Source organism: Bos javanicus, chromosome 24, assembly GCF_032452875.1.
Source record: "Bos javanicus breed banteng chromosome 24, ARS-OSU_banteng_1.0, whole genome shotgun sequence".
Classification (NCBI taxonomy): Eukaryota; Metazoa; Chordata; class Mammalia; order Artiodactyla; family Bovidae; genus Bos; species Bos javanicus.
Genome location: NC_083891.1, coordinates 21,043,938 through 21,057,299, shown reverse-complemented (window position 1 = coordinate 21,057,299; position 13,362 = coordinate 21,043,938). Strand labels below are relative to the sequence as shown.

General features: G+C 39.0%; 1 protein-coding gene across 2 annotated transcripts in view; it reads left to right on the top strand.

Moving 5' to 3' along the window:
• Positions 1-13,362, top strand: part of ELP2 (elongator acetyltransferase complex subunit 2) — a 47,671-nt gene that overhangs the window by 10,811 nt on the left and 23,498 nt on the right. For both annotated transcript variants that reach the window (XM_061399580.1, XM_061399581.1), the window contains exons 4-11: positions 4,070-4,226; positions 4,620-4,697; positions 6,105-6,169; positions 7,275-7,341; positions 7,823-7,963; positions 9,075-9,170; positions 11,474-11,574; positions 11,762-11,893. In XM_061399580.1, coding sequence (XP_061255564.1) covers positions 4,070-4,226; positions 4,620-4,697; positions 6,105-6,169; positions 7,275-7,341; positions 7,823-7,963; positions 9,075-9,170; positions 11,474-11,574; positions 11,762-11,893 — 837 coding nt within the window. The remainder of the gene's footprint in view (positions 1-4,069; positions 4,227-4,619; positions 4,698-6,104; positions 6,170-7,274; positions 7,342-7,822; positions 7,964-9,074; positions 9,171-11,473; positions 11,575-11,761; positions 11,894-13,362) is intronic.

The window sequence follows — 13,362 nt, the reverse complement described above, 5'->3', positions numbered from 1 at the left end:
TTCATAGGCTTTCAGTCATTTCTTTGAATGTCTTTTATCATTTGAAGTAATTTACAAAGTGCTCTTACATGGGCTATTTTGTTTTCGGTTATCGCAAAAATTCATACTGCTGTGTGGATAGGACAATGGTTGCCTTGTGGATAGAGATTTATATAATTCTGCGTGATGTTATAATATGCAGTACTGGGTGTGCATGGACCTCTACGGATGGACGTTTAGGTTGGTTTTAGTTGGAAGCAGAGATTAAAAATGTGAAGTTGGTGCATCAGATATTTGAACATCTGCCATGCAGAAGATACAAATGAGGCAAAATCCTATTCATGAATTGTGCATATATATCAAAGGCAAGATGTGCTTAAATAACTACAGATTTGTTTAATAAGTACAAAGGTGGCTCTGTAGGTGAGTGCTTGCACTTGCTATACCACAATCATACCGCTGTGAAAGTTCAATAGGGATTTAAGAGGTGGCCCTTGAGTTGAGTCTAATAGTATGAGATGATTTTCTTAGGAAGAATTAAAGGGTTGAGGATTCCAAGTAGGAAAAATGCATGAATCAAAGTTCAGGTAAGAAAGGAGACCATTTGCTCAGAAGTATTCAGTTTTTACCATAGCCTAAGATGTCTTAAGGGCAGGGCTTTTCGAGCTCGTTCAGAGAAGTATTCATCTGTAAGCTCTGTAAAAAGGAATCTGTGGCCACTGGGAAAACAGTGCATCCACTTTTCTTAGAGAATCACTAAGTGTGCATGAGCGTAGTGAAGGCTCTGAAAAGCTCTGACATGGGCAGACCTGCTCATCTTTTTTCAGCCAGTGTTTCCTTCAAGTCTGATTCCCCGCCCCCCCTTTAAATCCCTTAGCATCCATTGTAACTTTGAGGAACACAGATTTGGAAATATTTCTGGATACCACATGACAGGCAGTGGAAGTGTTACTTTTCTAGTAAGAAGAGGAGGAGACAATTTCGTGAGACTGAGTTCACGAGTTTGTTATTTATGAACAGGCATTTGGAAGTCATTCAGGATTTCTTGCCTGGAAAATCCTATGGACAGAGGAGCCTGATGGGCTTCTGTCCACAGGGTCATGGGAATCGAACATGACTTAGCAGCTAAACCCACCACCAGCAGCAGGATTTCTAGGTAGTGGAGTATGTATGTCAAAGGCAAATGAGTCTGACAGGAGTGTGCCAAATTGGAATGGGAAAAAATATGAAGGAAGAGATATGAAATGTATTTGTGAAGGCAAAATTATTTTGGCATTGACTAGATAGTTGTCAAAGGAGTGGGAATCTCGTGGGTAGAGAAGTGAGAAATCAAAAACAGTGGGATTCTGTCTCCAGGCCCTGGAAGAAAGATGCTTCTACAAAGCAAAATAGGCAAGTGGGAGGGAAGATGTTGTAAACATTTTACTTGTATTGCTGGCCAGACACCCAGACTTGTCTCCAGAGAAAGGGGCCAGATGTGGAGGTGGGGATTGTGGAGTCACTTAGACTTGAATGAGAACTGCAAAGGCTTATGTAGCAAAGCAGCTCCTATTTGGACTTATCTTGGCAGAGGAATTCAGAGAGAACCACTTTAGTACTCATTTTTTGAGACCTTGAGTTAAGACTTGCAAGACTCTTTTGTCAGTGCTGCCCTAAGCTTCTGTCGGTAGAGAGACTTGCAGGATAAGTATCTGATGGCAGACGGCGAACTTAGACATGGACCAGAAAGGAGGCTGAGGCTAAACAGGAAGAGCAGGAAGATGAAAGGCCTCAAAGAGGGATGAAGGGAATAAGAGGATTTGAGGGAAGGAGTCACACATTGTAGCTTGAGAGGCTTAAAGGTTCCATCTGGTATGCATTTTCACACACACAGGTGCTCACTGCATCTTGACTTCTGATAAAAGGAGATAGTTCTAAGCTGGCATAATGAGAGATTTGAGTCTTTGACTAGTGGGCGTTGTTTTTTAACAAGCCAGTGAACTTGAGAGATTTGTTTTGTTTGAGCTTTTAAGATTCTCTGATGGTTGAAATAAAATTCTGCTTAAAGATGTGAAGTGACATAGAAAAGAAATTTATGATTGCCATAGGGGAAAGGGGATGGGGATGGGGTAAAATTAAGAGCCTGGGATTAGCAGATACAAACTATATAAAATGAACAACACAACAAGGCCCTACTGTATAGTACAGGGAACTTTATTCAAAACCATAATAGGAAAGGATATGAAAAAGAATATGTATAATACAACGTAACACTGTAAATCAATGATACTTCAGTATAAAATAAAACAGAAAAAAACAGGTGTGAAATGAGTTTTTCTATAGATTTAACATTTGGGAGGTAATTATACAGACTCAGATAGCATTACCTACTGAGTGGACATGAATTTGAGCGATCTCCGAGAGATAGTGAAGGATGGGGAAGCCTGGCATACTGCAGTCCCTGGGGTTGCAAAGAGTTATACATGACTTAGTGACTGAGCAACAACAATAACAATAAATTTTAAATACCAGAAAGTGTAAAGAAGAAAAAGACACAAAATTTCCGTGGCTAACATTCTAATGAAGATTGTTCCATATCTGTGGTGTTTAATTATGTACTGAAGTGATTTTGTTTACTTGAGTTTTAAAAAGTGTTTTTTTTTTTTCAGAGAAGTCAAAGGTTAATGACTATAGGAAGTTAGTATACAAAACCTTACACGTAACTATTAATTACCTTTTCGAGTGGCAGAGTTCTACTTAAGTAATTGGAAAACAATTGAGATATTTAAGGCACCTCTATTTGAGCAGACAACAATTTACAAAACATACCTCTCAAGGAAAGTGGTAAATCTTACATATTTGGAACTCTAAAAATACAAACCCACAAAAACAGAAATGATACTACAGGGCATAATCTTGCATAGCAAGCAGGAAGACTGATAACCAGGTGGCATTTCCCAGTTTTTGCTAGTTCTTCATTTTGTAGCTCTGCTTGATACATGCAAGTATTATGAGTGGATGCTGAAAAAACTTGGTAAAAGTTTGATAGAAAACAGAACATTTACTCATTCCCAAAACATAATCTCACATGTTGCTGCTAAGTCACTTCAGTCGTGTCCGACTCTGTGTGACCCCATAGACGGCAGCCCACCAGGCTCCCCTGTCCCTGGGATCCTCTAGGCAAGAACATTGGAGTGGGTTGCCAATTCCTTCTCCAATGCATGAAATCGAAAAATGAAAGTGAAGTCGCTCAGTCGTGTCTGACTTAGTGACCCCATGGACTGCAGCCTACCAGGCTCCTCTGTCCATGGGATTCTCCAGGCAAGAGTACTGGAGTGGGGTGCCATTGCCTTCTCACACATTACCACCAAAAAATTTTTTGTAGTGAAGAAACATGGTTGACACTACCTTTGCTAAAACATCAAAGGTAATTTCACTGATAGTGGAACAGGCTGACATTGCATGTCTCCTGGTGTGTTACACTGATGTTGTGACAACGTCACAATGTCAGTCCTGAATCTTTTCATGGGGAGACGTCAGACCAATCCTAGAGGAGGAGCAGTCCACAAATCTGGCCTGTAGTCTTCAAAGGTATCAGTGTCATAGATGTCTTTCCATGGTGATAAGTGAGCATTATCCTTTTTGTTGGCTTAGAATATAAGTCTAAAATTATTTAATCAGTTTCCTATTAACACTTTTTTTTCCTATTAGTACTTTTAAGTTGATTGCAGTTTTCATGAAGAGTATGATAAGTATCCTTTTGCATTTGTCTTTTATTTCAGTTAAATTAGTGCTGTTCTCTCAGAGTAGGTTCTTAGATGTGAGATTGCTATGTCAAGGGATGTGCATATTTTGTGTGTTGTTAATATAATCAGACAGACTTCTCACAAGTTTATGTTCTTCTCAGCTTGTTCTTGTTCAGTCACTAAGTTGTGTCTGACTCTTTGTAGCATGCCAGGCTTCCCTGTCCTTCACTGTCTCAGCTTGAAAGGACTTATTTCTGGGTCAGGCATTTTAACAGTGCCTTTAATCCTCTGATTCTAGTTAAGTGCCGGTGAAACTGATAGTTCTTTTGTTTCACATAGCGTTTTTGTTATTCTTTGTGATTCAGCTTTTACAAGCAGTCCACGTCTCCGGCCATGAAGGACCTGTTTATGCAGTGCATGCTGTTTACCAGAGGAGGGCACCAGGCATTGCATTGCATACACTGATTGTGTCCGCAGCTTCCGATTCTACTGTTCGAGTCTGGTCTAAACAGGGTTCTGAAGGTAGGTTTAGAGACATTGTTCCAAACAGATGAAATAATAATGATCAAATGAACAGCATCGTAGAAGAGCATCCTCATAATTTTTTCAGTCTTTCGAGCAGTTTTTGAAATGTTAGAATTCTAATCTACATGTTTTTTTTACACTTTTCTAGAATTCCTGTTTACCAAACTGTTGATAATGTAAATTCCTTCAAAGCCTTTTCATTTAAGTCTTTTTGTTCTCTGTAACCTTGTTCTCTTGTAACCTTAAAGCTGACCATTTAAAGTCCCATTGTCACTGGGGGCTCAGAACTGACTTTTCTCATCTCCTTGGTGATGTCCAGGGTTCTGATGATGCCACTGGACCTCTCCAGGTGGATAAGCTGAGTTGTTCATGGTGTGTTTTATTTCTTAGTGACATGCCTTCAGACCTTGAACTTTGGAAATGGATTCGCTCTGGCTCTCTGCTTGTCTTTTTTGCCTAATATTGATGGTGAGTTTCCTGCTAAGTGTATATTAAAAGAGCAGCATATTTTTATATCTCCTTACAACCAGGACCTCAGAGAAACATATTGGATCTTAATTTTGTGTCTGAATATTTTCAGAAGACAAGTTGAGAGACATGGATAACATACTTTTGTTCTCAGTAGTCAAATGATCTATCTGTGTATGAAACATAAGGTTAAGGGGGTGGCTGTTAGAAACTTCAGTAGCTGTTAAAAATTTAAGTGATTTAATATGAACTCGAGATTGATACTCCAATTTATCAGATATATGTTCAATATAGATGAAATTTTGGGAAATTGCCTAGCTCTGTAGAAGGTGGAGGTCTGGGATAAGTTGAGAAAGTACTAAGGATGGGCCCTGTGAGCATTTCTCTCGAGGTGACAGCCCCTGCCCATCGTGCGCAGTGGCAGAGTGCCTCAGGCCACTTAAAATCTCTAAACGAAAAATGTCCTTTTGCTGGGAAGCCTGTCTGTACCTGTCTTTGATTATTCTCTACCCGGATGGTAGCCAGCGCACGTCAGACAGTCTTGTGGCTACTCAGGTGCCTGGAGGACAGAGCTGGTGGGCAGAGACTGGGCCTGGAAACCTCCAGGCTGTTTTGCCCTCTGCAGCGGGAGCAGCAGCTCCGTGGTCTCACGTGATGTTCCACTTTCTGCCAGGGCTTCCTGGGAGGAGGAACTGCACACGTTCTGTTCTGGTTTTTATTACATAGAATTTCATTTCTTCACATCTGCACTAAGGCTGAGTGACTGGCGTTTTATGGCTTTTTAAAAAAATTGATTTAAAGAAAACTAATTTTACAGTCACACCTTTCATAGCTTTTTAACCACATAGTTATATATGTGCTTTCATTTTGTTCTTTAATTACTCTGTGAATTTTGTTTTATTATCAAATTCTCGCAATGTAGGGTCCTCAAAGTAACAAACATACCCTTAAATCTTTGTGCAATAACCAGGATGCTGGGCTCTTAGTCGCTCTCCCTGATTTTTTATTATTCACTTGGGCTAATGATTCCTATTAAGTGTTCTGGCTGACATGGTTAAGTGCTCCCAGCTTGTTTTTACTGCTGAGCTCTTTTTACTGCTCCTTCTATAGTAAATGACATAGAACAGAGCAGAGGATTCTGTTAATAGTCATTCTTTGCCAAGTATCCATTTAATGGAACATTCTAGAATGTTCATTTTATTCCTAAAGATGTTATTGAGTGCTTTCAATTTATTTGTTCAGTGATGTGGGAAATAGAAGTCAAGGCTCTACCTAGAACTTAGGACACGGCATAGGTGATTGTCATAACTTAGGATGGATGTTACGATGTTGCATGATATTATATATATATATATATATATATATATGTTATATGATGCTTATAGTAATGCCTCTTTTTCCTCCCAGTGCCGGTATTAGCATGTGGTGATGATGACTGCAAAATTCACTTATTTGTTCAACAAAACAATCAGGTAATTGTTCATGTTTCTTTAAGAAGCTAGAATTATGTTCTGCTTAATTCCGTATCTTAAGACAGACTTTCTAGGTTATAGAATTTGGGGGATGTTCTGATCTAAGTTGACCAATCCAATAGGAAAATCTTTTCGACAGTCTTCTGTTAAACCGCTTGTCGCTCTTTGATCGCCAGGTATTCTGCTGCTGCTTTGGCCTCCAAGTCCAGAGTTGTTGCGGAATACAGGTCGTTAGGTGGGGAAGAAGAGAGGGAAATGTAGTAGTAGTAATAGTTTTTCTTAAGAAATTTAAATGAAGTATAATATACCTACCGTGACATACACCCCAGCAGTGATTATTTGTCCTTGTAATATTTTCCTGTTCTTTGAGTGGTTAAACCAGAGGGAAGTTTCAGAAAGAGGGTTGGTTAACCCTATGTTCATTTAGTTAATAGAGCCTGAATGAAAGTTGCTCAGCCATGCCCGCTCTTTGTGACCCCGTGGACTATACAGTCCATGGAAGTCTCCAGATCAGAATACTGGAGTGTGTAGCTGTTGCCTTCTCCAGGGGATCTTCCCAACCCAGGGATTGAACCCAGGTCTCCCGCATTGCAGGTGTATTATTTACAAGCTGAGCCACCAGGAAAGCCCGAGAATACTGGAGTGCATAGCCTATCTCTTCTCCAGTGGATCTTCCCGACCCAGGAATCAAACTGGGGTCTCCTGCATTGCAGGTGGATTCTTTACCAGCTGAGCTACTAGGAAATCCCTAGTTAATAACAGAGATACTTATTTCTTTGCATTTTATAAGAAAGTTAAAAATCATTGTGTTCAGCTGCCCAGCTTTTTTCTATATTGTATCTACAGCATATGTCATTTTACCTTGTGAACAGTTGGTGTATTTGGGGACTACAGATACTATCTACTCATGACTGCTCAGTTCAATGATATAGATGATGAGTTTTTTTCATTCCCAAGTGAGAACTCTATCTTATGACTGATCAGATAGTGTTCCCAGTTTTTTTAAAAAATGCAGGAGGAATGGCTGAGATCAAATGAGGTTACTGATATACATTAAAATATTAAATTCTTACATTAAGTCCTGTGATTTTTGTTATCTTACTAGTTTCAGAAAATGCTTTTTCTCTCTGGACACGAGGATTGGATAAGAGGCGTGGAATGGGCAGCCTTTGGTCAGTATGAAATATTGCTAAAGTACATATAGTGCAGACAAGTATGTGTAACTTTCAAAAAAGCAGCCTTTTATGTTTTAATCTAACATTTTCTTTGTATGTAACATTTTTCTGTTGGCCCAGTTAGAAAAGAGGATACTTATCCTTTGTATTAAGTATTAGTTGGGATGGTAGAGGATGACATAAGTTGATCTTTACAAGAGGACACTAGCTATTACATGTGCAGACATTCTTGAGAAGTTCTTCGTAGAAATTAGTAGATTGTATAGGAATACCAAATATTGTAACTGTTTATTAGCATTTTATGTGTATTTGTCAATGTCACTGAAAATGAATACAGGTCAAATGAATGAAAGATAGGGAAGCAAAGTCTAATTTTTTCATGAAACCTAGAAATTTATATATTGTAGAAGAAAAACTCTTATACTTAAATTTAAGAATAGAATATTCTAAAAATAATAGTATCTGTTTTTTTAACTAGGAAGAGATCTTTTCCTAGCAAGCTGTTCACAAGATTGCCTGATACGGATATGGAGACTGTATGTAAAATCAACATCTTTAGAGACTCAGGAAGATGATAACATAAAACTGAAAGAAAATACTTTTAATGTAGAAAATGAAAGTGAGTAATAATGAAAATATTTGATGCAGTAGTTCTTAGATTTCCTAGCTGATTTATTTATCTGTATCACTACACACATATGTGAAGGTTAGGTTTTCAGAAATATCAGATCCCTAGCTGAAACTTACACTATGCGTTTTTCCTTTTTTATTTTCATGTGAGAGTAAGTCATTTTTAATATATGAAACTTACTTTTCTAAACCATATTAGGTTTTTTTAGTTGCTGAAAATGTTTAGTATTTTCTCAATAAATTAGTTTGTAAAATTTAAATTTCGGTTTTAGCATAGGAAGATGTAAAGAAATAATGTGAATTATTTGTACATTTGTTAGAGGATATTCATAAGAGACAACTAAATTCCTATATTTGAATGGCATATGTAGTTCTGATTTTCTTACTGTCTGGCATCAGAACAGTACCCCTCCATGGTAGGTTCTGTTGGAATGTTGTATTTAAAGGAGATAATTTTCTATGGGTATGAAAATCATGTTAATCCTTATTTAACATTGTTCATCCAGAAGTACACTTCTTTGTTGTTACTCTTCTTGGTTATAACGCCATTAGAGTTGAGATTTGGTGACAGATTTATGGAGAGAACCAAGAAATAGTATAAGCAGCATATTGTTTCCAAATATGAAAACTTTTGCGTTATTTTCATTAATTATTTTGTTTGGAAGTTCACAGTACTGATTTGACTTCCTTTATTTTTACATTTATCTTAGGGGTGTTGTCTCTTTTTAATGGTAGTTTAGACCATTGAACATAATGAGTGAGGATAGCAAAGAAGGCTGGCATGTCTTTTTTGTTTTTTAATTATAGCATAAGAGTCACTGTCCCTGAAAATTTAAAATAGAACATATTCCTTAATTTTTATTTATAGCTAAGTAGGCAAAACATAAAGAAAAATCTGTACATCTTTAGAATTTATGTATCTTTTTTCTCCTGTGAACAAGGGGTAAAGTTGATGAAATTTAGAATTAATGCTTTTTGTTGAATCTAAATCATGTTCTGTTCTGATTTTTTTTAATGTAATTGTACAACTGAGTTGGTTATGAAAATGTTCCTTTTACAAAGAACTTTGTGGGAAGAATCTTTTTTTGTTGTTGTTGTAGGTATTAAAATAACATTTGCGGTTACTCTGGAGACTGTCCTGGCTGGTCATGAAAACTGGGTAAACGCAGTTCATTGGCAGCCTTCATTTTACAAAGGTAGGAAGAAAAGCAAACACAAAGCCCTCATTTCAATTACGTCTGACTGATAGAATTTTAAGCCGACCAAATGAAGTAGAGGATATTTTTGAGTGTAATTAGAAATCTCAGGGACTTTTCTTGTGGTCCCGTGGTTAAGAATCTGCCTGCCAGTGCAGGGGACACAGGTTGGATCCCTGGTCTGGAACTAAGTTCCCACATGTCACAGGGCAGCTAAGCCTGTGAACCACAACTGCTGAGCACACGTACCCTAGAGCCCGTGCTCCGCAGCAAGAGAAGCCACTGCAATGAGGAGCCTGTCCACTACAACCCAAGAGAAGCCCTGCTTGCTGCAACTCGAGAAAGCCCTAGCACAGCAGCGAAGAGCCAGTGCGCCACAATGAAGACCCAACCCAGCCAAAACAAACAAAAAATTAAAAAAAAAGAAATCTCAAGTATAAGACATTTTCATGTTGGCAAAGTATAATACTGTAACCCGTTCAGCTAGCTCTTCAATTCCATTGAAAGTTGTATTTCTAAGAGGGAAAAAAGTATGATTCCTGCTTTGATGCCAAAACTGCCATATGGCTTTTAACTTTTTATCTTTAAAGATTTTACCTGGTCCTTATGGGATTTAAGAGAAATTGACTTTCAAGCCAACTTCACTTGATCCTTTACCCTTGGAAATACAAAGTTGGTAATACCAAGCTGCATCATTTATGACTAAGTAAAGATTTTCCTTCTTTCTTTTACCCTTAACCTCTGTTTATGGAGTGATGATTGTGTGCACGTTCGAGTTGGCACTGAGGTGTAGAGCTGAGCGTGGCAGCAGCCCTGTTTTCTCTTCCCAGCCCCTTCCCCAAGACAAAAATAGAGAGCAGCAGTAATTAATGCTCAGGTAACACCATCCAGCTTTTATTATGATGTCATATTTGCTGCAGTTTTAAAAAAGTTAAATTAGATATTATAGGACTTCCCTGGTGGTTTAGTGGATCAGAATCTCCTGCTACTGCAGGGGCCCTGGGTTCGATCTCTGGCCTGGAAGGTTCCACATGCTGCAGAGCAACTGAATCCGTGTGCCCAACTACTGAGCCCACGAGCCACAAGTGAGCCCACACACTGCAGCTACCAAAGACCGTGTGCCTGGAGCCTGTGCTCCACAGCAAGAGAAGCCACCGCCATGAGAAGCCCTCGCTCCCCTACTCGCCACAACTAGAGAGAACCCGCGCAGCAACGGAGACCCAGCACGACCAAAAATAAATCAATAAATTAAAATAAGAGATAAATTAGATATAGAGATGGGGATTCCTGTGTAGTTTTTCCTGAACCCTCCCCCCTCCATCCTTCCCTTAAGGCTGAATTCAGTTATTCCCATGCAGTTTTTATCCTTTTATACCACACATTTATGTAATCATAAACAAAAGTGTTTTGTAGCTGTTAAAACTATATCAATATGCATTTGCGCTTGTACAACCTGCCTTTTCAGCTTAATACAATCAGCTATATAGTACAGTACTATAATAAATGTATAATACTTTCAAACAAATAATAAAACATCTTAGTGCATTGTACCTTGAAAAGTGCCGTAGTGCAGTACAACAGCTGGCATACAGGGCTAGCATCGAGTGAACAGGCAAGAAGAGTTACTGACGGGAGGAGGGCGGGGAGGTGGGAGATGGTAGAGCTGAAGGGCTGTCGAAAGATGAAGGCCAGGCTGCAGTTTCACTCAACACCTGATGTTGATGGCAAAGGATTGGTTCTTTACTGGATTCAGTTCTATCTAAGCCTCTTGAAAAAATGATCCAGTGATGTCTGGGTAGCAGCTCTTTTTTTCTTGTCATAGATGACAAGGTAGCACTGGATTGCATTCTGAATGGCTGCTGCAGCCTTCGTGTACTGGTCTACATTCAGTCCTGTGCCTGAAAAACCAACAGTGCCTCCTCAAAGAAAATCCTCTTGCCGTTTCCTGTGTCATGAATCTCTTCATTCTTCGGTTTCTTTTTCCTCTCTTCTCTCTTCGTCCTCCCAATTCTTCATTGGAGGTCTTCATTAGAAAGTGCCTTGTATCGCACAGCAAGGAGTTCAGTGAAGTCGCCCTCTTGCAGATCTGGCTTAAAAATACTGTGCCACTGGACTCTATACGGTGCTGTAAAGCACACAAAAGCATGGCCACTTGTAGAGGATGCATACAGCTGACAAATGTATGCTAGACACGTGAACTAACTTATGTGACTGGACATGGCGAATGCACTTTGCCTCTATGAAAGTGTGCAATTTGAATTTTTTATTTAGAGGACTTACTGTAGTTTGGTTTTTTTCTTTAGATGGTATCCTACAACAGCCAATGAGATTGTTGTCTGCCTCAATGGATAAAACCATGATTCTTTGGGCTCCAGATGAAGAGTCAGGAGTTTGGCTAGAACAGGTAAAATGTGAATATTTAAGGACAAGAAAAATGAGTTTATTAAGCAGTAAATCCCAAGTCTGTGTTCCTAGAGCTACAGATGTTCACTCTTTGTGTATGTTAAGTAAGTGAGAACATAATCTCTGGAATCATTGTTTTCTGTTGTGAGAAATTGGTGATGAATTGTTTTCTGTGTATTGTTGAGTAGGTTCGAGTAGGAGAAGTAGGTGGCAATACCCTGGGATTTTATGATTGCCAGTTCAATGAAGATGGCTCCATGATCATCGCTCATGCTTTCCACGGAGCCTTGCACCTTTGGAAACAGAATGCTACCAACCCAGTAAGGAAAATATTTTTAAATCATTTCCGATCAAATAGAGTAAATCGTAAGTGAAGCCTAGGGAAACAGTGTTGTTTTACCTCTAACACTCTTCAGAAACTTAGTAGAGGCATTTAAGTTCAGATGATGTCACTTTTTCTGTAGATGTTATTCTGTTGTTATACTAAGAAGGAAACTTATGGTTTCCTAAGAATAAAATTCAATTGTCTAGCATTGTTGCAATATTAAAATTTGCATGTAGTTAAAATTTTTACTTAAGTGAAGTTTAAACTGCATAAAATTTAAGCTCTCCCTTAAGCTATATACATTTTGTGCTGAGAGTTTTTCCTAAAATGTTTAATTTCTTTGTCTTATGCAAGATAAAATAATTTGGTGTTTTCCTGTTGGATAGCTAGGTGCTCCACTGATAATTTGTTGAGTTGTTGAATGACTGGCTGACATAAGGGCATTTAGAAGGACCTGTTATTTTATGATGGAATATATTAATGCTCTCAGGGGCTCTTGATATGTGTAATTCTAAATGATCCTGCAAATATTGGGCTTTTCTAGATCTTTCTTGCACTTTTTACTCTCTTGGAGAGGGATAATCTTCCTCTAGGTAAGTATAATAGCGGCTTTACAGTATTATTCCAATCTCTTGCTTCCTAATTTGCTTGCGACCTGCTTCTCTGGGTTTAGGGAAATGGGATGACAGAAACAGTGTTAGGAGCATGTGAATCTTGGCCCCAGAACTTATTAGCTATGTTTTTGAGGACATTACCGAACCTGTGTCTCAGATTCCTCATCTGTAAAATATGGACAGTAGTAACACGTACTGAGAGGGATATGGCATCGTCCCATCACTTCATGGGAAATAGATGGGGAAACGGTGGAAACAGTGTCAGACTTTATTTTTTTGGGCTCCAAAATCACCGCAAATGGTGACTGCAGCCATGAAATTAAAAGATGCTTACTCCGTGGAAGGAAAGTTATGACCAACCTAGACAGCGTATTAAAAAGCAGAGACATTACTTTGACAACAAAGGTCCGTCTAGTCAAGGCTATGGTTTTTCCAGTGGTCATGTATGGATGTGAGAGTTGGACTGTGAAGAAAGCTGAGCACTGAAGAATTGATGCTTTTGAACTGTGGTGTTGGAGAAGACTCTTGAGAGTCCCTTGGACTGCAAGGAGATCCAACCAGTCCATTCTAAAGGAGATCAGTCCTGGGTGTTCATTGGAAGGACTGATGCTGAGGCTGAAATTCCAATACTTTGGCCACCTCATGTGAAGAGTTGACTCATTGGAAAAGACTCTGATGCTGGGAGAGATTGGGGGCAGGAGGAGAAGGGGGACAACAAAGGATGAAATGGCTGGATGGCATCACTGACTTGATGGACATGGGTTTGGGTGAACTCGAGGAGTTGGTGATGGACAGGGAGGCCTACTACTACTACTACTACTAAGTCACTTCAGTCATGTCTGACTCTGTG